Source organism: Bufo gargarizans, chromosome 5 (assembly GCF_014858855.1).
Source record: "Bufo gargarizans isolate SCDJY-AF-19 chromosome 5, ASM1485885v1, whole genome shotgun sequence".
Taxonomy (NCBI): Eukaryota; Metazoa; Chordata; class Amphibia; order Anura; family Bufonidae; genus Bufo; species Bufo gargarizans.
Window position 1 is genome coordinate 432,243,629 of NC_058084.1, and position 24,524 is coordinate 432,268,152.

General features: G+C 44.1%; 1 protein-coding gene across 1 annotated transcript in view; it reads left to right on the plus strand.

Annotated features, from left to right (window-relative positions):
* Positions 1-24,524, plus strand: part of CCNY (cyclin Y) — a 156,621-nt gene that overhangs the window by 122,710 nt on the left and 9,387 nt on the right. Inside the window, exons 6-8 of the mRNA XM_044293432.1 lie at positions 15,245-15,302; positions 15,874-15,993; positions 22,420-22,586. Of these exons, the coding sequence (XP_044149367.1) occupies positions 15,245-15,302; positions 15,874-15,993; positions 22,420-22,586 (345 nt within the window). The remainder of the gene's footprint in view (positions 1-15,244; positions 15,303-15,873; positions 15,994-22,419; positions 22,587-24,524) is intronic.

The following is a 24,524-nucleotide window of genomic DNA, read 5'->3' on the forward strand; positions in this document are numbered from 1 at the left end:
GGTTTTGGCAGCACCTGGCTGTCCTTAAATAGGCAGCTGGGCTCAGAAGCCAGGTCTCTGTGTTGGGATCTGGGAGCCTCGTGTCTGGATGAAGGCTTGCTACCTGTTTGGCATGAAAACAGGTTGGTGCTGCTATCAGCAAGGACCCTTTGAGGCAGAATTGCCGCATGGTGTGAATTACCACCAACACCGCAAGGTGACTTTTTGTTGGAATATGACTGCTTGTTTTGTCACTTGCCTAAAGTGTGAATAAAACACTGAACTGTTTGATCCAAAGAACTTGTTGTTTCTTTCCCTTAATCCAAGCTCTGATGGAACATATTATGAGTTATGTTTAATCTGGTGTGTTCAGATGTGTCCGGAATTGTCCCCAGGATGTCCTATTCCAATGGAGATTTATATTTCTTTTAAGACCAAGTGTTTCTCAGCATGACTCCTAGCTTACCTGGATGTCACAAAGGAAATACATATGAAGCCAGACTGATAGATTGCCGTGACACATGTCATAGAGATGACTATAAGGGACAAAATAATAAAATACTTCAAAGTCAGCCCTGTCATAATTTATAATAACCCATTTATGTATTTATGATCGGGGGGCCTCAGCTGCTTCTCTGGTTTCAAACATCCGGCTTTTTGGCTTCAGGAAACCTCCTAATTGAATATTAGTTCCATTTATTCATAGAGGACTTGACTTATCTGGACAACCATTTTTTTGTATGCTCTATTACAGATGTCGTGGAGGTGGGGTTTTCTCCTGCTTCCCTTTAGGAGCCTGAGAGGAGAGACTATAACAAGCAGTGACTCTTAATGGGATGAAACCAGTACATCTATATACATTTAAAGGGGTTCTGCAGTTTGTTTTAACTGATCTATCCTCTAGATAGATCATCAGCATTTGATCGGCGGGGGTCCAACACCCGGGACCCCCGCCGATCAGCTGTTTGAGAAGGCAGCGGCGCTCCAGCAGTGCCGCGGCCTTCTCACTGTTTACCGCCGGCCCAGTGACGTCACGACTAGTATCAACTAGCGTGGGCGGGGCTAAACTCTGTTCACTGGAATGGGCGCTGATCACATGCTGATGATCTATCTAGAGGATAGATCATCAGTTAAAACAAAGTGCAGAACCCCTTTAAAGAGTCTCTGTCAGCATGATCAACCCTATTAAACCAGGCATACTGCCTGGTAGTGCTCATCATGCGACTAAAACAATACCTATCTTTTATCTGTACGTTAAACGGCTGCAGAGATATCTGCATTTTTATTCATATGCAAATGAGCTAATTGTAGTACCAGGTTAAATCCTTGGAGCACTGCTTTTGTAACACCCCCTGCGCTCTGCACACACCTCCCTCCCTTTGATTGACAAGGCTAGACATCAACATTCTGAGGGCAGAGCTATGCCCTAAAATGTGCATATCGTATACACTACGTACTATAGCCTTACCACATTGAGAAGAATGGATTTCAATGCTTAGAAAGACAATACAGATTTATTAACAGGCACAATATAGGATTATACTCTCTATGTTCCCTAGTTCTACCTCCACACTGAAAAAAGGCCTCCTGAGATTCTTTGTGCAAGCTGCTCGCCTGGTCATACCTAGATTTTGGAAATCCACCACTGCCCCTCTTCTTAGGGACTGGCTCATCTCCTTTTGAGAAAATTCACAGAATGGAGGAGCTCTTGGCGGAGGACACGGGCAATTCCAACAAATACTTAAAAATTTGGACTCCTTGGATTTTGTTCAAGGGATCTAATGATTTTCATAATTGGTTGAGCAGGGATGGCGCCAGTTCTTGCGAAGACCATATCCCCCTACAGGGTTTTCAGGACTCATGGGTAGCTGTAATTGAGCTCTTTGGTATTCTAATTATGTTTGGGCAGATTTGGACTTATTACTACCTTGTCCAGTATCTCACTAAATTTCTTGTCAGGAACCATCTTTACCCCCCTCCCTTCTTCCCCCTTATGTGTCTTATGTCTAACGCCTTGTATTCCTATGTCGTGTTGTCCCCATCGGGGTTCCATTGCATATATATACCTGAAGTTGATTTATTGGTAAGTCTTTTGAATCGACAGTGTAACCACTTGCTAATTTTTATGGTCCTCTGATTGTATGTGCATATATGTACACATTACGGCACATTATATGATTATAGGTTTGCTAAAATGTATTATAGCCCCAAACATATGATAAATCATTACAGCATAATATAGGATTACAGGCTTGCCAAAATACATCATAACCCTGATTAGACTAAAGACCTCCATGCTCAGACAGGATTTGGGCTTTGCCTGGTATAGATACAACTGTCAGGGATGAGAATATCATGTGGAGCGCACAGCACCTCACATGATTACATACACAGGAACTGGAGGGAGGCCGGAACACCGGAAGTCGCTCCTTGGAACGCATATGCGTTCCAGCGATCGGAAGGGCGGCGCGGCACTGACTACATAGCCCTGCCCCTATTAACTAGTATTTCCGTTAGTTGGAACACCTATGCGTTCCAACAACAGGAAATGGGGCCATGGTGGAATAGAGCTAATCACCAATGGCGTGATGCGGCGGTTCTTTAAATACAGCCTGCGCAGCAGTGTGTTAATCGCCTACCAGGGGGATATAGCGCATAGGGGAGACTCCACCATGTAAGTATGATATATTTTCAACCAGAGGTCTTTGACCGTTTAGTGTCCACTGAATACTAGCATCAATGTTGATGATGTACCTTATTTTCAGTGTGGGTTCTGTCAATTAATCATGGCAGGGGAATAACAGAAAATTAAGTTGCTGTGGTCCACCCTATCTACTGAATCGTGAGTCTGCACTTACCAGTGATTCTATATACATCTAGATGTTAAACACTGAAATTGACCGTGGTTTATAATTGTTTTCTGCCCCATATAGGATGCGGATAACACTATCTGTATTGGATGGAGTCCGAAGCAGGCATGAGTATCATTGATATGCATATCACTGGCCTGTATTAATATCATCGTGTGTATATATATATATATATATATATATATATATATATATATATATATATATATATATATATATATATAAACAAACCTGAGCATATCCCCCTGTCTTAATTTTAACTATATGTAGAGCGCCTATCTCACTCGTGCGATCTGGCTTTACGCCGGCACTTATCTTGGAGCACCTTTCTTATGTGACCTGGTTTTGCACCAGTATCGATCTCGTCACATATCTAATATTGTATAGATTATTAGTTTTACTACACCTCCTGATGATCCCACAGCATTGACTTGGTTGAAACGCGTTGAGGTAACTGAGGCGTATGACTATAATGTCAACCCTGAATAATTGTATTTTTGTTTTTCTCTGTACTATGTTTTGTGTTTCCTTTCCTTTTTTTTTCCCATCTAGTTGACCCATATAGTTGGTTACCTATTATCTATACCTCATACCTGGGATAATTGTCTACCATCTCTGCGACACCCCTATAGGGAACGGTAAGGGTTAGCAGTATAGGTATGCGGACAGGGGGCCTCCACCACTAGGAGCCCTCCCTGGGCTGAGGGTTTAGGATAGGGGTAGATTTAGGGATAAATTCTCCCGTACCCCAGGCGAATAAATTTTATTCTGGATGTGGTCATCGGTCACTTAATTAATTTTTTTTTGTCTGTACACCAATTAGTTTGTATTTAGCGGACCCTTTAAGGATCCTTTTAACGTATACCATTAAAGTAATTTTTAGGGGTTTATTTGTTCATGCTGGAAATTATGTGATATATATTTACCCAACTATATCAATGTTTATTGATTTGCTGGAACTTCATATATGTACACAGCCTCGACCTGCAATCGGGGTCTGTTTTTGTTGTATCACATCTTCTCTTGGCTCTTCTTAATAAAATAATTTTAACAATAATATATGATTATAATGAAACCAGTAGTATGTATTAGCTTTCTAAGTAAAGAAAAAAAAACACAGTCCTCAATATGATAAGGCTGTAGCCTGACGATAAGTGGTCAGCCTTGTATGTAGCGATCTGAGGCTTGGGAAAGACTTTCAGATATTTTTTTTTTTCAGATATTTATTTTTTCTCACTCATTTAACTCATAATAAAAGACTATAGTCTTAGCATATTGAAAATAATGTTTTTATACTTAGAAACTAATACATATTGCTGGTTTCTTTATAATCATATTTTGTGCCTGTGAATAAGCCAGTAATATTATTTAGATTTCTAAGTATAAAAACACCATTCTCAATATAGTAAGGCTGCATAACCTTTTATGGGTTAAGTGAGAGAGAAAAAAATAACAGAGGAAAACATATGTAAATTGCTTCTGTGACTTGAACTTAGGATCTCTACGTGCAAGGCTGACCACTTACTACATAGAGAAAAATGTTTTTTTCTATATTTAGAAAGCTAATATGTGGCGTAGCGTGGGTTGCCAGCACCCGGGGCAAGCCAAAAATGGCCCCCTCTTTATTATTAATGTAATGACCCCCTCTTTGTTATTAATGTAATGACCCCCTCTTTGTTATTAATATAATGACCCCCTCTTTGTTATTAATATAATGACCCCCTCTTTGTTATTAATATAATGGCCCCCTCTTTGTTATTAATATAATGGCCCCCTCTTTGTTATTAATGTAATGGCCCCCTCTTTGTTATTAATGTAATGGCCCCCTCTTTATTATTAATGTACTGGCCCCCTCTTTGCTAATATAATGGCCCCCTCTTATTACTGTGCCAATGCCATTGAATAGGATAGCCTCTTTCTGCTCCAGTCCTCTCCCACCCCCCATACTGCCCCCAGAGCCTCTGCAATTAGGTAAGGTAACATAAAAAAAAATACTTACCTATCTCCATCCCCGCTTGTTCCCGGCGCAGGCGGTCACGAACGCCTCACTGTGCCTTCCTGCGCCGCGTCATCGCGTCATCTCGCGAGACCCGACGCAGGAGGTCACAGTGAGGTTATCGTGACCAAGTCCTGCATCGCTCTACTGCCTTATAGGCTTCAGGCCACTAGGCCTGAAGCCTATGGGGCATAACGGAGGGGACGGGAGCCATAGGCTCCTGTAGCCCTCATTGAAATTTCAGCTGCCTGGCGCCCCCGGCAATTTGGCGCCCGGGGCAACGGCCCCTCCGGCCCCCCCCCCCCCCCCCCACGCTACGCCCCTGCTAACACCTATTTCATTATAATCCTATATTGTGCCTGTGAATAAATCAGTAATATGTATGAGCTTTCTAAGCATAAAAATCCACTCTTCTCAATTTGGTAAGGCTATAGTAATTACTGTATATGATATGTACATGCTAGGACACAACTCTGCCCTCAAGGGGAGAGGGGAGTGTGCAGAGCACAGGGGCCGTTACCAAAGCAGTGCTCTAATTATTCAGCCCTGCCCCCTGGTGCTCGGACTTACTAATTTGCATATGAATACAAATGCAGTTATCTAGCATCTAGACAAAAGAAAGGTACAGTTTTAATCAGCATAATGAGCCCTACCAGGCAGTATGCCTTGTAAGAGGGTTTATTATGCTGACAGAGCCTCTATACATGTCGGCATGTAATACTGTACTTGCCCCGCAGTGGCCACTGTAGGGGAAATAGGCCGGTTCCTTGGGATCAGTTGGTCCATGCAGTGGCTCTCCTATTAAAGGAATTATCTGTGATGAGGCAACCTTTTTAAACCCTTGCATTTATTTTCTGTTTTGGTCTCTGAACAACCCCAAATCTTTTATCTTCACTATGAGCGTTGTTATTGAGATGGTGCGCTGCCTTTAAATGCAGGACAACGAAACGTATTTTGAGATTAATTCAATCATGGTAATCAGTTCTGAATGCAGCAGATTTTACTCTTCACTTTTCAGAACCCCATCTCTGTAATCCCATGCTCGGCCTGGAAAAAAGAGACGGACACATTAGGAATGTCAGGCTGACAGTGAGATAAATCTCTGTAAAAGCTGTCGGGTTTAATTTGTGTCGAAACATCTCCTGAAGTGGGTATCGGTTTGGCAGGCTGTCAGGAATGTGTTACACCATTTATTCTCTTATTGTACATTACGCCAGAACTTCCTCGAAGTGATACTGATGGTTTTACTTGCATATTAAATTCCAATTAGCTAGGCTTTACTAGTCACATAGTAGCACATATGTCAGAGCTGAATTGCAATCCAGACGTTCTCTGATAAACACTATCCCTCGATTTCCGTCACTGGGATGGGATTTAGGATGTTTTTAAAATTTTAAATGTTAGCCAAATTGTTGCAGATCGTTTCCTGAAGGTGTCAGTCCATTGAGCAATATCCATTTCATTGTTTTTTGGATTTAAGGCTGGCGTCACACACATAGCTATTTTTTTTTTTTCTGTTGTTTTTGAGGAGTTTGGTTTTTGGTGTGTTCGATTTACTGGTGTTTTTTTATGTAAGCAAAAACACTGGCTCCAGAAATTGCATGGAAGTCTGTGGAAAATGCAGGCAATTATTATTATATATTTTTTTCAACATAATTTATTTTTATTTTATCGAAGCATGCCCTTGGTTTCATTGCCCTTGTTTTCCTCCCATGGGCCCCAAAATGTTTGTAGCTTTAAATAAAATACCACATGTCAGTATGCATTGTTTTTTTATTTTTTTATTTTTATGGTGCTTTTTTTTTTACCAGTGTATGTTCCTCAAAATGCTCTACAGAGGAAGTGATGTTGAGGGGAAGGGGGGGAGGGGGGCGGTACATACTTTGCTATAATAAAATTGTTAAACTGCAAGGGTTAAATTACACTTTATGTCAAAAGACTCATAAATGCTTCAAAAAAATTCTGATTAAAGGGAACCTGTCACCGGGATTTTGTGTATAGAGCTGAGGACATGGGTTTCTAGATGGCAGCTAGCACATCCGCAATACCTAGTCCCCATAGCTCTGTGTGCTTTTATTGTGTAAAAAAAAAACCGATTTGATACATATGCAAATTAACCTGAGATGAGTCCTGTACGTGAGAGGAGTCAGGGACAGGACTCATCTCAGGTTAATTTGCATATGTATCAAATCGGTTTTTTTACACAATAAAAGCACACAGAGCTATGGGGACTGGATATTGCGGATGTGCTAGCGGCCATCTAGCAACCCATGTCCTCAGCTCTATACACAAAATCCCGGTGACAGGTTCCCTTTAAGGCCGCTTTCAGACGAGCATATTTGCAATGCATATACACTCACCTAAAGAATTATTAGGAACACCTGTACTATTTCTCATTAATGCGATTATCTAGTCAACCAATCACATGGCAGTTTCTTCAATGCATGTAGGGTTGTGGTCAAGGTCAAGACAATCTCCTGAACTCCAAACTGAATGTCAGAATAGGAAAGAAAGGTGGGCTACAACAGCAGAAGACCCCACCGGGTACCACTCATCTCCACTACAAATAGGAAAAAGAGGCTACAATTTGCACAAGCTCACCAAAATTGGACTGTTGAAGACTGGAAAAATGTTGCCTGGTCTGATGAGTCCTCGATTTCTGTTGAGACATTCAAATGGTAGAGTCCTGAATTTGGCGTAAACAGAATGAGAAGCATGTATCCATCATGCCTTGTTACCACTGTGCAGGCTGGTGGTGGTGGTGTAATGGTGTGGGGGATGTTTTCTGGGCACACTTTAGGCCCCTTAGTGCCTAATTGGCCATCGTTTAAATGCCACGGGCTACCTGAGCATTGTTTATGACCATGTCCATCCCTTCATGACCACCATGTACCCATCCTCTGATGGCTACTTCCAGCAGGATAATGCACCATGTCACAAAGCTCGAATCATTTCAAATTGGTTTCTTGAACATGACAATGAGTTCACTGTACTAAAATGGCCCCCACAGTCACCAGATCTCAACCCAATAGAGCATCTTTGGGATGTGGTGGAACGGGAGCTTCGTGCCCTGGATGTGCATCCCTCAAATCTCCATCAACTGCAAGATGCTATCCTATCAATATGGGCCAACATTTCTAAAGAATGCTATCAGCACCTTGTTCAATCAATGCCACGTAGAATTAAGGCAGTTCTGAAGGCAAAAGGGGGTCCAACACCTGTATTAGTATGGTGTTCCTAATAATTCTTTAGGTGAGTGTATAGTCTGGATTTTATGTTCCGGAATTCGGTGCTAATGTTAATGAATAGAGCTGTTCACATGGGCGTATAATTTCCGTCAGTATTTGAAATATTTGAAATCCGGACCCATTCATTTCCATGGGGCTGTGCACATGAGCAGTGATTTTCACGCATCACTTGTGCGTTGCGGGAAAATTGCAGCATGCTTTATATTGTGCGTTTTTCACGCAACGCAGGCCCCATAAACGTAAATGGGGACTGCATAAAAATCGCAAGCATCCGCAAGCAAGTGCGGATGCGGTGCGATTTTCGCGCAAGGTTGCTAGGAGATGATCGAGATGGGGACCTGATCATTATTATTTTCCTATATAACATGGTTATAATGGAAAATAATCGCATTCTTAATACAGAATGCTTAGTAAAATAGGGCTAGAGGGGTTAAAAAATAAAATAAAAAATTTAACTCACCTCATCCATTTGTTCGCGCAGCCCGGCTTCTCTTCTGTCTTCTTTTTTGCTGTTCAGGAGGAAAAGGACCTGTGGTGTACGTCACTGCGCCCATCACATCGTCCATCACCATGGTGATGGATCATGTGATGGACAATGTGATGAGCGCAGTGACGTCACCACAGGTCCTTTTCCTCAAATAAGAAGAAAGAAGAGAAGCCGGGCTGCTCTAACAAGTGGATTAAGCTGAGTTAAATTATTTTAATTTTTTAATCCCTCCATCACTATTTTAGTAAGCATTCTGTATGAAGAATGCGATTATTTTCCGTTATAACTGTGTTATAAGGGAAAATTTATAAAATCTACAGAACACCAAACCCGAACTTGTGTGAAGAAGTTCGGTTCTGGGTACCAAACATGCCTGATTTTTCTCACGCGAGTGCAAAACACATTAAAGCATTTTGCACTCGCGGGGAAAAAAATAGTGCATTTTACCGCAACGCACCCGCATCTGTTCTCGCATGTCACCTGCAACGCCCGTGTGAACCCAGCTTTACACAATACTTTCCCTTCCTCACTCCCCCGATGCCTGGTCTCCGCAGCACTTGCTTGCTCTTCTGCCTGGGTCCTGACCAGATGTGGTCGGCTATTTCCTATTCTGACTATAAGGCAGCTGAACAGGAAAATTGGCCACATTCAGTTGGGACCCAGTCAGAGGAAACCTGCAGGGTGCACAAGTGCCACAGCTACAGTGGCATCATGGGCTAATCGGGCAAAATGCCCTGAGACCTCCTTTAAATGCAAGACAAAGAGGTGTTTTTTTCACCCTTGAGATGTGTGTTTTTTTTTTTTTTTTTTTATCGCAGTATGCTTTTGGTCTGGCATTTTCCCTCATTGCCTGTTTTTCTATCATAGTCCGCCTTTTTTTGTTTTGTTATTTGTCGCTTTTACTGACAATGTGCGTTGGTGTTTTTTTAACCACATTGTACCAATGTATGTTCCCCATACAGCTCTACAGAGGAAGCTACATTATTTAGAAAGGGGGGTTGAGAAGAGAAATGAACATACTTTCCTATAAGAAAAATAAGGCATACCAAAAAAAGAAAAAAAAAAATGTAAAAAAAAGTCCAGTGTTAAAACACACGACATGTACAAAAATGCCTAGAGAAATGCTACAAAAAAGCTCAGCAAGGCAGATGTTTAATATATTTTTTTTAAGGCTTTTTTTGCCCCAATAAACTAATGGGGCTTTATGTTTCTTGAGACAGGGCTACTTTACCACCAAAGGACTATAAAGGGTTAACTTAGCAGGCACTGTGTGAGCGCTTTATGTGGGTATACTGATTGCCCAAAACCTCATGATCTTCTGCCCAGCCTCATTTGTAAGAGAAGACTACAAGGAATTATACCCTAAGGCCTCATACACACGAACGTATTTTCCTTCTGTGTCCGTTCTGTGTTATGTTTTTTTTGCGGACCATATACTGAACCATTCATTTCAATGGGTCCGCAAAAAATGGAAGTTACTCCGTGTGCATTTTGTTTCCGTATGTCCCCATTTCTGTTCTGCAAAAAAAGAATACATGTCTTATTATTGTCCGCTTTACGGACAAGGATAGGACTGTTCTATCAGGGGCCAGCTGTTCCGTTCCGCAAAATACGGAATGCACACGGACGTAATCTGTATTTTTTGCGGATCCGTTTTTTGCAGACCGCCAAATACATACGGTCGTGTGCATGGGCCCTAACCATGAGCATCTTAACAGATGTAAATTAAGGAATTTATCTAGTTCCGTAGGGGCCGCTATTTGCACCCAGTGTCCTATATCCTGCTATGGAATATAAGGTCCAGAAAATACTAGAGGAACCGAAGCTGTGCGCACATTTACCATAGGACATGTCCAACCTTTCGCTCAAGGGGTTGTCCGGTTTCATGATTATTGAGGAGTTATCCTCAGAACAGATCATCGGATTAGTGGGGGTCTGACTCTTGCATCCCCTAACGAGTAATTTGGGCCGCGCTGCATGGGGGGCTTATAGTAGGCAGAGCGGAAGCAGAAGGCTCTGTACACTTTAATGGAGTTGAGCTGCAGTACCCCGGCACGGCGACTGCACAGTGTATAGCGCCGTCTGCCCCCATCTCCGCAGGCTGTATAGTTTCTGGTGCGGGGGCAGTCTGAAACAACTGATCAGGTAGGGGTGCAGGGTGTTGGACCCGTCCTGATATGTACCCTGGAGAACCCTTTTAATAAACACTGTATGCATTAAGTAAAGGTACTCATTTTTTTCATGACCTATCCCTAGAATTGGATATATGACATCAGCGAGGGGGGGGGCAGCCTACCAGCAGTATATATGTACATCACCCCTGAGGCTCGTGGAATTGTTCCATTGGCTAGAATACATAAGCAAAGAAAGAGCTAACACTTGGCTTCTGCGCATTGTGCACGATTTTACAACCTTTTGGCGTGTGAGCTATGTAAACATCTAGGTACCCACGCCATATTGTAATGGCTTCACATTAACGTCAGTACAGCATACGTCATCAGGGAGGAGGGTCCTTTTAGACCCAGAGGAAATGGCGGCCATCTTGACTTCGGAAGAATGATATCCACATCTCCATCAAGGGGATGACTCGTGACTCGCCTCATCCTGCGCAGCGTTCCCATGTGACGACGTAGGGGACATTTTCAAAGTAGATTTTTGACATGAGGACAATACTTTTGAGCGTCCTCTAAGCCAGTTTTGAATGGCAGGAGGATGAACAGTAGGAACACGTAATTAGCTCTATAGGTCCGTTCTGATGACAGGTTCCCTTTAAGATAACGGTTCCAGTAGGTCGGACTTTCTTCTGATCCATGTGATGCCTCTGGTTCTCCTTGGGAAGTAAAATAATCTGGGTAATCTTGAGGTTGACATTGTCCATATTTACATAGCCTGATATTTGGCGCACACTTCAGTTGCCAACTCCTGCTCTTATCTCGGATTCTAGTCCAAAAATGTGATAACCTGGTAAATGTGTCCACAAAGCCGAGAGATCCGACACGCGGCGATCATAACTTATGTTAATAGATGCAAATCGAGCCATTTAAATCCCAGATCATGTAAATCTATTCCAGCTTGTCAGTCAGCATCTTCGTTCAAGCACTTCTGCATATTTTGAGGTTTGTTCCATATTTAATGTGATTGGAAATCCAGGCTGACGACCAGCTTGGCATCATGGCTGAAAAAAAAGAAAGCGCTAGGAACAAAAGTGAATTGAAGGACCGTAGCCAGCAAATTTTTCCAGCTGATGTCCACAGAAAATCAAAGCCGTGGACTTTTGGGGCAGACGTCCTGCATTTGATGAGCACTTTTCTTCTCAGATGTCACACTCTATGCTCTCTGCGCCCTCTGCTGGTCAGTAGTAAGCATTGCGGCAGAGTGTGATTCCGGTGCTTTGTGCTCTGTATTGTTGGAGACGTGACATGTAACGTGCAGTCAGCATCAAGATTCTTGGTTCAGTTTTGTTATACTGTATATTAATAAGCTCCTCTCCTATTATATGCACTTCATGAAAGTTTCCTCCATACCCCGGCTTGCTCCCACACACTTTCATTAGCTTTCTAGGTTAATTGGCTTTGTGTGTAATTATCCATAGTGTGCATGTGAGACGGGGAACCCTGGTTATGAGCCCCACAGGGACTGTTGTAAGTTCATTTTCAGTAGAGCGCTGCAGAATATGTTCCCTGCTATATAAATAGCAAGTAATGGTAGCGCACATGTGACGTAAAATATAGGTATCCATTATGAACATGCAGAATAGGAGTCTGAACTAATGGGCTATGTATACTGGTGTACAGGAGGTATATAGCAGAACAATTCATGTCGCCGTTACAGTTAATCCAGCTTTCTTAGGTTCCTGAACTCGGGGGCGGACTGGCCATCGACCCTGCAGGGAGATTTCCCGGTGGGCTGATACCCATGCGAGGTCGCCCAAGCCCTCCTTACGCCACCAGCCAGGTACATAACAATCTTATGCTCTTTTCATTAAAGGAGTTATCCAAATTCTAACCCCCCCAATACCAATACCCGGGCTCATTGTATGGATGATGCTTACCTGCTGCCTGGCACCCACATCGCTCCGGATCCCTGCACAGCCACCGCTGCGTCTCCCTGTCGCTCAGATCAAAACATCCGTCAACGGGGGGAGCAGGCATTATCAGGCCACAAAGGGGACTTTTTTGAATTTGGAAAACCCCTTTAATAATTGCTAGTAGCATCAGGTACTTATGCATCTGGCTGCACTGTTGTCCTCTTGAAGTCAAGTCCTCAGGATGTGATGCAGTTGAATTCTGCAGCGGGGGCGGCATGTTTTGTGCCGCACTGTCGTATTGCTGGCCTCACCTACTTCTGTTGTCCCTGTCTACTTGTGTTTTCCCACCTTCTTTCACTTTGGACCCGCCTACAACATGGGACTACTTTTAGTGTCTTTTCACATTTTTTTTTTACTTTCAGTACCATTTGGCATGATTTTCTTTTACTTTTTTATTTTTTAAAGGCCGCCTGGTCAGCTGAGCAAAACCGACCGTACCTGTAATTGTATAGCTAGATGTCTGATCTCTGGGGGCCCAGCCACTGGGCATACCACCCATCACTAAAATTGAGGCTTCTGAGCATGACTGCATGGAGGAGGAGTATGAATGGAGCGGTGGTAAAGCATGTACCCTTCTCGTCCATCCGCCTGTCCAGTAGACTTTAGCTTAAAGAAAATCTGTCACCAGCGACCTCCCTATCCGACTGTAGCCTAGACACGTAGCTGTGGTTCACCTGATTAATACACAGTTTTTCCTTTGTTGATCTGAGGCCCCGTTCCTGAGTTATGCTAAAAAAGGCCTTTGGTGCAATGAGGGTGTCACTATTGCTCTTGTTGCACACAAGATCCACTGCTTTATGTGGCCAGCTCCTCCCTAGCTGCTTTGATTGACAAGGCTAGGCAGTGGTAGAGCAGTGAGGGAGAGGTTTGTCACAGAAAGGAGGGGAACTTGGATGCAACAAGAGCAATGGTGATGCCCTCATTGCACCAAAGGCCTAATTTGCATATTAAGAAATAAGAATCATAACCTGGGAATGGAGCCTCAGATCAACAAAAGAAAAACGTTTTAATCAGGTGAACCACAGCTATGTGTCTATGCAAACAGCTGGATAGGGAGGTCGCTGGCGACAGATTCCTTTTAGGCTACTTTCACACTTGCGTTCGGGGTTCCGCTTGTGAGTTCAGTTTGAAGGCTCTCACAAGCGGCCCCGAACTGATCCGTACTGCCCCTAATGCATTCTGAGTGGATGCCGATTAGCTCAGAATGCCTCAGTTTGGCACCGTTTGGCCTCTGTTCCGCTCAGCAGGCGGACACCCGAACACAGCTTGCAGCGTTCGGGTGTCCGCCTGGCCGTGCGGAGCCAAACGGATCCGTCCAGAGTTACAATGCAAGTCAATGGGGACGGATCCGTTTGACGTTGACACAATATGGTGCAATTGCAAACGCATCCGTCCCCCATTGACTTTCAATGTAAAGTCAGGAGTTCCTATTAATATACCATCGGATCGGAGTTTTCTCCAATCCGATGGTATATTTTAACTTGAAGTGTCCCCATCACCATGGGAACGCCTCTGTTAGAATATACCATCGGATTTGAGTTAGATCGTGAAACTCAGATCCGACAGTATACTCTAACACAGAGGCGTTCCCATAGTGATGGGGATGCTTCAATTTAGAATATACTGAGAACTGTGTAATAACTGCCCCCTGTTGCCTGGCAGCACCTGATCTCTTACAGGGGGCTGTGGACAGACCCCCCTCCCTCCCCAGTTTTAAATTCATTGGTGGCCAGTGCGGCTCCCCTCCCTCCCAGTATTACCCAGTATTATATTCATTGGTGGCCCCCCTCCCTCCCCAGTATTATATTCATTGGTGGCCAGTGCGGCCCCCCTCCCTCCCCAGTATTATATTCATTGGTGGCCAGTGCGGCCCCCCTGCCTCCCCAGTATTATATTCATTGGTGGCCAGTGCGGCCCCCCTCCCTCCCCAGTATTATATTCATTGGTGGCCAGTGCGGCCTGCCTCCCTCCCTCCCCAGTATTATATTCATTGGTGGCCACCAGTATTATATTCATCCGTTTTTCGCATCAGTATGTCCGGAACGGCAAAAAAAATTGTGCATGTCCTATTTTTTTTCTAGTTTGTGGACAAGGATAGGCATTATTACAATGGTTCCAAAAAAAACAAAAATGTATGACTTATATAGAACGTCATCCGTTTTTTTTTTTTGCGGATCCGCAATTTTCGGACCGCAAAACACATTTACAGTCGTGCGCATGTAGCCTAAACCTCTGTTCCATTTTGTGGGAAATGTCATTTGTTTCCCAAAAAATTATATTCCAAAAAATTCTTAAAGGGTTTTCCATTGTTGATATTTATCACCTTTCCCAGTGATCTCCAACCTGTGGCTCTTCAGCTCTCCAGCTACAATCTCCATCAGTCTCAGACAGCCTGCAGCTATCAGGGCATGCTGAGAGTTGTAGTTCAGGAGAGCCACAGATTGAAGATCACTGGGATAGGTAATAAATATTTTTATTAGAATGTTTAACATTTTCCTAGAAGAGGAAAATAAGATTAATCAATATCTTGGATTTTATTAGGAAGTGCTGTAGAATAAAAGTTTGTTCTTTCCCTAGAGATGGAGATGGAAGATTGCTGTTGGACATTTTTGATGAAAAACTTCACCCTCTTTCTGTAAGTAGTTATTTTTATTATTTTTTTTGCTTGATCACTTTTATGTTCAGGTCTCTGTGGGACCTCTTCTCGAAAAAGATGACCAGTGTGTATAATGTATGGTGGGACTGAGTATCTGTCACGGGAAATCTGGTCTGGATAAGGAGGTGGTCTTCATAAGCTCATAGAATAGACTTCATTCAGTGGTGTACGGTGGGTGATCAGGCTCCTAAGTCTTGGGGCTCTGTAAGACCTTAAGCCATATCTCTGAAACTGGACTGTCTCAAGCTGCCATCACTTCTTCATCGGTCTGCACTCTGCACCTTCTGCTTACATCTTGAGTCACCTTCTTACTGTGGAGGCAGAAGCAGCAGCAGATGATGAAGGAAAGCCCTACTGAGCAACATGGACTGACGTGTGATTTTGGTTTTATGGTAGGTGATGGTGGAAGTTGAGGCCCAAACTAGGCTAGGTTTTTTTTCAGTTTCTTTGAACATTTGAGGGGGTGTCATGGCGTATTGGGTTAATCAGCACCGTTATGTCTCATGCCCAAGTGTTTTGGTCATATGTAAAATGGACTTTACCATTGCAGAAATCAGAAGTACCGTCTGATTATGAGAAGCATGACCCAGAACAGAAACACATATATCGATTTGTTCGGACGCTCTTCAGTGCTGCCCAGCTGACAGCTGAATGTGCCATAGTAACTTTGGTAAGTGCGATGTCAGCCCGTGACTATTTAGTATTTTCTATAATGGATTTAAAGAAATTGATTAATAAAAATAAAATAAATATATATATATATATATATATATATATATATATATATATATATATATATATATGAGAGCGAGAGACCAAAAAGTGGGCAGCACTCCAAAGTAATGGTGAAATATACAAAACTTTATTCACCCATGTGAAGGCAACGTTTCAGCTCAATGTGAGCCTTTCTCAAGCCTCTTTGGCTTGTCACATGGGTGAATAAAGTTTGGTATATTTCACCATTACTTTGGAGTGCTGCCCACTTTTTGGTCTCTTCATACTGGGTAAGCTTTTTCCCATTCGGGCTGTGCACCCGTTTTCTTTTTTCTTTCTTTATTTTCCCGTTGCTGCCATTTTTCTACATAGATCTCCTCTTTTTTTTTTCTTTTTTTTTTTTTTTTTTTTTTTTTTTTTTTTCTCTTTTCTTGTTTATTTTCCCGGTGCTGCCATCTTTTAATTTTTATATACATATATTGTAGGGATTAGCTCTTTTCTGGGGGTCATTCACACAATGATCTTCCTCCACCGCAGGATTAGGGGTCAAACATTGCATTTATTTTGAAATTCTTCGCATACAGGACAGCCCAGTTACATACCACTGGGAAGGGTGAGGTTTCCACGTACACCAAAACAAAAATAAATACCTGCCCGGCTGGGCCCGGATTAAACAGAGGTATTCCCCGACTCACCTCTAAGCCCTTCACACAGGTGAAGTACATGCGGCTTTTCCCACCTTGTAGTCCTCCAGCCACTAGGCTGTGCAAATAAAAAGTCCCTTGGGGAAGCTGGGCTCTCTAGTCCGCCCGACTAGGACCCTGCAACCCATTCCCAGGCGCCGCTCTGTGCTCCCCAAGTCCTCCAGGGGTGTGGACCGCACTATCCACCCCTTCCTTGCCAGTCACCTCTGTGAGATCTGTCACTATCTCACATCCCCCCCCCCCCTTCCTTTGTTCAAGCCCGTAGGGGTGAACACTAGCATCACATCCAGATGCTCGTGAACGGGCATCATCATGGCCTACAGTCTTCCCCTTATTCTGCCAGACCCAGGACAACAGCGCTTGGTTTGTCATCCTCATAAGCATGTACTCTCTTTTTATATTTTCTGGCTTCTGCACAGGCCCATCACGTCCTTTCTTGGACTGTGGCTACTCTTGCCTGAATTGGTTCCAGTCATGGTTTCCTTGCTGAGCTCCTTCAGCAGAGCATGCTTGCCCCAGCTCGCTTCTTTTAGCTTCTTCAGTGGCTCTTCCCACTTTAACAGACCCCTCTTCCGCCTTATCCTTGGTCTCTGGAACATCTGAGAATTTCTCCCACTTCAAGACCTCAACCTCTGTTTCTTTGGAGTCTCCATTCACATCCTTTTCATCCTTCATAGACATGGCATCATATCCTTGCCTTCTTAACTCCTCCTCCTTTCTTATCAAGGTTGGAGGCACTGGGGACATCGGGACCTTCACCAGACTCATTGGCAATCCCTCCAAAGGTTCACCCATTTGTTTAGGCTCTAGGAGAGCTGTCTCACAGTAGTAGACAAAATGGCAAATTGTGAGGAGAGTTGAAAAAGAAGTTGCGGCACTCACCGAAGTGTATCAAAGCTTTCTTTTATTGTGGCTTCCTTAGTAGGTAGCAAGAAGGATCCGGGGCGGACACATAGTTGCGAGCAGCGACGGCTGTTTCGCGCGCTAAGACGCGCTTCCTCAGGCCACTGAGTGGCCTGAGGAAGCGCGTCTTAGCGCGCGAAACGGCCGTCGCTGCTCGCAACTATGTGTCCGCCCCGGATCCTTCTTGCTACCTGCTAAGGAAGCCACAATAAAAGAAAGCTTTGATACACTTCGGTGAGTGCCGCAACTTCTTTTTCAACTCTCCTCACAATTTGCCATTTTGTCTGCTACCAAGCCATTATTTTGCTGAGCACCACATTGAGAAGCAATTTACACTGCATGTGGCCCGGTTCCAATACGGCGTGATCAGTGTATGCAGTGCCGCCTGATTATTATCTGCATCTCCCTATACACAGTAGTAGACACCATCTGCATGCTGGTTGTCTGTCTCCTGGTATTTTTTCTCCAGCAGACCGCTGGCTACTCATTGCCATAAGTCTCTTGGCTTCTGTATTCAGATCAGCGGGCTCAGCAGAAAGATCTTCCGTCTTCTCCGCCTTGGTCGGCACCACAGCGCCACCATCTCCAGACCCATTCTTAACAGACTCTGGCTTAGACTTCTTCAACTCATAGGCATTCTTCCCGACATCATCTTTTGAGCTGATCAGGTCTTCCATCTCTGCTTGGAGTTGCTTGTTAAGCCTCTCACATTCATCTCGCTCCTCAAGCGCGTCTGCAAGGGATTGAGCCAAGGAGAGGACCTTCTGTTCTAGATGCTCTTCACTCTGCTCTTCTGCAGCCGATGTAGGAGTAGCACTATTCTCTTTTGGCCACCCTGTGGGGGTTCCACCCAGGGTCCCTTAAAAGCACTTTGGTGTCTACTGCAGTCTTCTTCAGTGACTCTGTGAAGACAGCTTGTCCCTTCTCCATCATATCTAGGGACCGTGTGGGGAGAGAGAAATCTTCAGGATTGCAGCTGTACTGACGTGTCAGGTCATCTACCCCTGCCTGGGTATGGGTCTCAGACACTAGGCTGCCGTCTCCCCACTCAGCTCTTGTCACGTCAGGTATAACTGTCGTCTGGTCTCTACTAGTGCCTGAATTTCGCAACACCTTGACCTGGTAGCTTCCCTCTCGGAGTTGCTATTCATGTCATTTTTAACGCTGACTTTTAGGGGCACTGCAGAGTTAATACCTCCCTGGGACATTACTTTATTGCCCATAAAACACTGTGGAGACTGCATGTCCACCTCTGGTACGTGTGATACACCCTCTAGGACTGCTACCCTTTCTTTCACATTCAAACACTGAGTTGGAGCTTCGCTTCACTCCACACTACTTATATGCAATTCTTCAAATCTCTTGATCAAGTTACATAGTTCTTCATGAAAAATAGCAGATGAGGCTTCATCATCATTTACATTTTTACCACCGGGGGGCGCTTCTCCCCTGACCACAACCTGCAACCGAAAAGGCATGTTATCATCATCACATATTTCACATGACATCCCACTTTCATTACGCATTTCCGCCAACTTGGCACAATCACTTTGCACCTTATCTGCACCATTGTTTTCAATAGGCAATATTCTTTCCCCACGGCAGTCAATATGCAGCTTCTTTAGACCTTGATTTAAACTGGCAAGTCCAGGTTCTGCAGGAGTTTCGTCACTATCTGCAGAAGTGTCTACCTTACCCCACAACAACGAAATGATATCACAGCCCAACATCACATCATATATGAACATAATTGTAACATGAGGTCCACAAGACCCAGTTCTCACTGGAGACTCCCCCTCAGTGAGAGCCACCTGCACTTGCTCAGGCTCTCCTTTGGTTGCCAGGTTCACATTATAGGTCACACCACTTTCATCTATCTTGCACCCGAGTTCACTAACCATAGAATCCCGTGGAGACTGCTTATCTGCACCTAGTACATGTGGTACCCCTTCTAGCATTGCCTCACTTTCCTGTACGTTTATCACAGCCTGCAAAGGAAATGGGGGGGGTCATCCTTATCACATAGGTGACATACCTTCACATTTGCATTAGGCAATGCAGATAACTTGGCACCATTGGTTCTAGTTGTCACCATAGTCTCACGTCCGGTGGGAACTATCTGACAGTCCTTTTTAATCACATGTCTGTCCAGCATATTTACAATTATACCAGTCTTCTCTGGGTTCCTGGTACCACGACCACCGGCAGACTCCTTACTGCAATCGTTGCTATTGGAAACAACATGGCCTGGTAGTCCGGACCTCTCCCGGAAGGTCGCTCCAGGCGCGCCCTTTAGGACCTTGTACACCATCACAGGAAACACAGTCCCTCCTGAGAGCCGCACTGCTCTCCACCTCTTTATCTTCCCGATGGTTGCCCTTGGCAACAGCATACGTCCGCTTTTGTTGGCTTATTGCATGTCATATTGTGTATTTAATCTTCTTTTGGGTGATTTTTCTGTAATTTGGGCTCATTTTATGGTGCTTTATTGTGGTCTGGTTGATTTTTTTTAAATTGTGGATTCTGCTTACACCTTGGCAGCGTTCACATGGACCATGCCGTGGGTTATCTATATGCAGGAGGTTAGCTTTGTAATAAAACTGAATATTTCTATGGATATGCAACCATTGCAGTCCTGCCTTTTCTGCGTATACCTCCAGAGGTGTCGGACAGCAGCTTATTCCTCCCTCCCTATAGAGAACACATGCATGCTCTGCCCAGCTGTAGGTACGTAGATGTAGGTACGGTTGGTGGGGTCTGGCTATGCAGACAGGGATGGCTGGGGTAGGATGCATCTCTGGCTGTGCCCTGCAGAAGATGGTATTCTTAGAAAGCCACGGGGAATTAGATTATGTCCAGCGTTGTCTCTGGCTTGAATATTTCATTTAATTTGTGGTTATCGGAGCTTTTATTTCAGATATTGGAGAGGGGAATCAAGAAGATTTAATAAGCTTCTGTCAGTCATATCGTGGCTCGGCATATGGTAGATAAGGAGCGCAAATGTTTTCACAAGCATGTCTATGGAGACACAGGGTATTACATAGTGTACCAGTGCAGAACAGCTAGAAATCATCTGCACTTATATACAGTCAATAGGAATATTTTGCCAAGTGATGGCATCCTGTATTTCATGTAGACTGGGTTGTAAAGAGGCTAGAAGATAGGGGTTCACCAGCCCTCCCCCCTCCTTCCATTCTACTACATTACTAATCTATGTCTTCCATGGAAGCAGTTCTAGGAACTCCTTCTCCAACACTTCAAAACCAGTTTATTAGGCTGGGGTCACACAGGTTTTTTATGGCCGAGGCCTGAAATGTGTGACACCAGCCATAGCGTGTTTTTTAGCTGTGCTGATAGTACTACCACGTGTCATCAGGACCATGAATGGTTATTTTCCACTACAGTAGGCGCACAAGCTGGAGGCAAGGAGCATGCCACCGGACCATGGCCATACCGGTCATAGAGCTTACAGGGAAATTTCCCGGTGGGCAGACGCCCAGAGGGCCACTTAAGCTCACCTCTTGGCCGCCAGCTAGGTACATAAAGATCTGATGCTCTCAGCATTAATGTAGGTAGTATATTGTGCTGCACTGTGGTATTTGGTTCTGCTGGGGTGGTATTTTGTGCTGCACTACAGTATTGCATTACTTGTGTTGCCTCGCCTTCTGTCAATTTGAACCCTTTTTTTCCCCAGGGTCACTTTAAGTTCCCAGTCCACCCCTGCACTCATAGAAAGTAATCTGAACAGATTTCCACAGTAATATGGAGATCTGGCGGTGCCATCTGCAAAAGACAACACCGTGTCTGGCAAGCGGTGTCTGCAAATATGATTTAATAGGAAGGACTTTGACGTTTTCCCTAATGAATGACTACTATAGATTAGTAGAAAACACTACAAAACTACACTACAATGCTAAAGATTTAAAGAGAATCAGTCACCATCATCAACCCTATTAAACCAGGCATACTGTCTGATAGGGTCGGTCATGGTGACTAAAATTAGCCCTTTTTTTTTTCCTCACTCGGTATTACTGATGCAGGGAAATTCTTACTTTTATTTATATGTAAATGAGGGTCTCAGAGCATGGAGGGGCTGGCCTAGCCTCTCGGAGCACCGCTTCACCTCCTCCCCTCTCTGTTTCCACTTCCCCTCCCAATGGGATTGACAGAGCCAGGGATCCTCACTGATCTCATGCCTGGCCCTGAAATCTCGCGTGTGCACTGGCTGCAGTACCATCAGCGCATGTACAGTGGAAATCTCATAGCGGGGGCGGCCAGGGCAAGTGTGAGATTTCAGGCCAACATATCGGAGCAGTGAGGATGTCTGCCCCTGTCAGTCTCACTGGGAGCGGCAGAAGTGAATCGGAGCATCTTTTGTTAGAACATTGCATTATACCGTTCCCCTGTTATTCCTCCTGCAAATGTATGAATAAATTGACAACTTAGTGTTTCCTGTTTGGTGTATATCTCTACACACTTAGACCCTGTCCAGTCAGTACTTTCCATTGCTAGACTCTGTAGGGTCACAACCTTTTGACAAGGGGAATTATAAAACCCATTTGGCACTTTATGTGTAAATATCTAGGAGGAATAACAGGGGGAACGACATTCAAAGAAAAGATGATCCTGAGAATACAATTATTTTTAGCGCTCTAGTGACACTGCAGAATAAGTGGAGCCATACTCTGCACTGATATCGATGAGCATCTATGTAATGTATAGACATTAGTACGCAAGTATGTCTGAGCCTCTAAACTTATATGTTTTATTTGCAGGTTTATCTAGAAAGACTGTTAACTTATGCGGAAATAGACATTTGTCCGGCAAACTGGAAAAGGATAGTACTAGGAGCGATATTACTTGCCTCCAAGGTTTGGGATGACCAGGCCGTGTGGAATGTGGACTACTGTCAGATCCTGAAAGATATCACGGTGGAAGACATGTGAGTTACATTCCTTCACTCCTACATATGTTCCTCATGTCTCATTTTTGGACAGTGAAGGGAAAATGAGCGTTACTGGTTAAAAGGTAAATGGTGCACGTCTATAAACACTAGTTCCCTTGTCCATAACCAACATGGTAGAAGAGAGCCAGGCCGCTCTCCAAATAAAGAGCCAATGCCAATTGTATGGATAAATAGATCTAGATTAGGCAGGTACTGAATCTCCTAAAACAGACCAGCCCTGGAGACTCATGGAAGTCTGGTATGAAGACTTATTGGCGATGGTCCATGGGAAAAACAATAGGCAAAGAGGTATCTACAAAAGAAGCCGCACCGAAAGCATTGCACCCAATCCGACTCCGTACTGATGAGGGACAAGCACCCAAAACAGCTGTCTACGGATGGATATATTCCCTTGTCTTACTACCAAGGCTTAGTTAAAAAGTTGAGTAGCCACTTTCAAAAGGTGACGCTAGCGAGATGTCAATTTTTCTTTGTGAGATACCTCTTTGTAAATAGGATCTATGGAGTTCTGCCTGCATCTCTTCCATTACATTTTTGAACAATAGGTCCCTGTGCTTTTTACTCCTGTTTAACTGGTGATATTTCAGTAAGGTGAATACGCCCTTGGGTAGGAATGAACTTTTCCAAAAAGTAAAAAAAAAAAAACTGGAGTCTACTGTAGTGCAGTGTACTATACTAATTAAAAGGGGTTTTCCAAATTTATCCTCTGGATAGGTCATCAGTATCTGATCAGTGAAGGCCTGACATCTGGGACTCCTGCCAATCAGCTCTTTGAGAAGCCACCGGTGCTCCTGTGAGCGCCACGGCCTTCTACGTGCTCACCAAGGACAGCGCCGTACATTGTATAGTGGCCGAGCTTGGAATTGCAGCTCAGCGCCTTTCACTTGCGCTTAGGCTACGTGACCGATAAACGTGTCGTCACTTGGCATAGGAAAAGCTGCAAGAAGACTGTGGCAGTAATGCGAGCACCAGTGCCTTCTCATGCAGATGATTGGCGGGGGTCATGGGCGTCAGCCCCCCACCGATCAGATACTGATGGATCGGTCTTCAGTATTTAAGTCTCAGAAAACCCCTTAAACATAAAGGGTTATTCCGGTCACACAGCTTAAATCTATTCACTGGATAGGTGTAAATGAAACACCGCTGGGACCTCGATGATCACTAGAACAGGAGACCTCAGTCCTTCGCTCCTCCCAGTCTAAACCACCGCAGTGGAGCTATGGTTGAAGTGAAGACGGGTAAAATCCAGCACCCAAGTCCCATCATGGATTCTCGGCCAGTCCAAGTGCAAAACAGCAGCGGCTCTTACAGGGACGGATCCAGCGAACTTGGTAAAACATCAGCTTTATTGCAGTATTTGCATTAAAAACCGCACATCATCGGAGCCGTCTTGAATACTGCAATAGAGCTTATGTTTTATCAAGTCCACCGGATCCGTCCCTGTGGGAGCTACGGTTAAACATGCACCTTAGGCTACATGCACACGACCGTATGTGTTTTGCGGTCCGCAGATTGCGGATCCGAAAAAAAACAGATGACATCCATATGCCATCGGTTTTTGTTTTTTTTGTGGATCCATTGTAACAATGCCTAAAATGGACAAGAATAGGACATGTTCTATTTTTTTTTTTGCGGGGCTACGGAATGGACATACGGATGTGGACAGCACACAGTGTGCTGTCCGCATTTTTTGCGGACCCATTGAATTGAATGGGTCCGTATCTTATCCGCATAAAAAAAGGAACGGACACGGAAATAAACAACGTTTGTGTGCATGTAGCCTTACATGGCTGTTTTCGTCAGCACCATAGAGTTTGAATGGAGCGGCAGGGCTCGTGTTTGACTGTAGCTCCATTAAAAGTCCTTATAGTAGCGGCTGGGGGAGGGGGAGTATGAACCCTGAGTATGAACAAA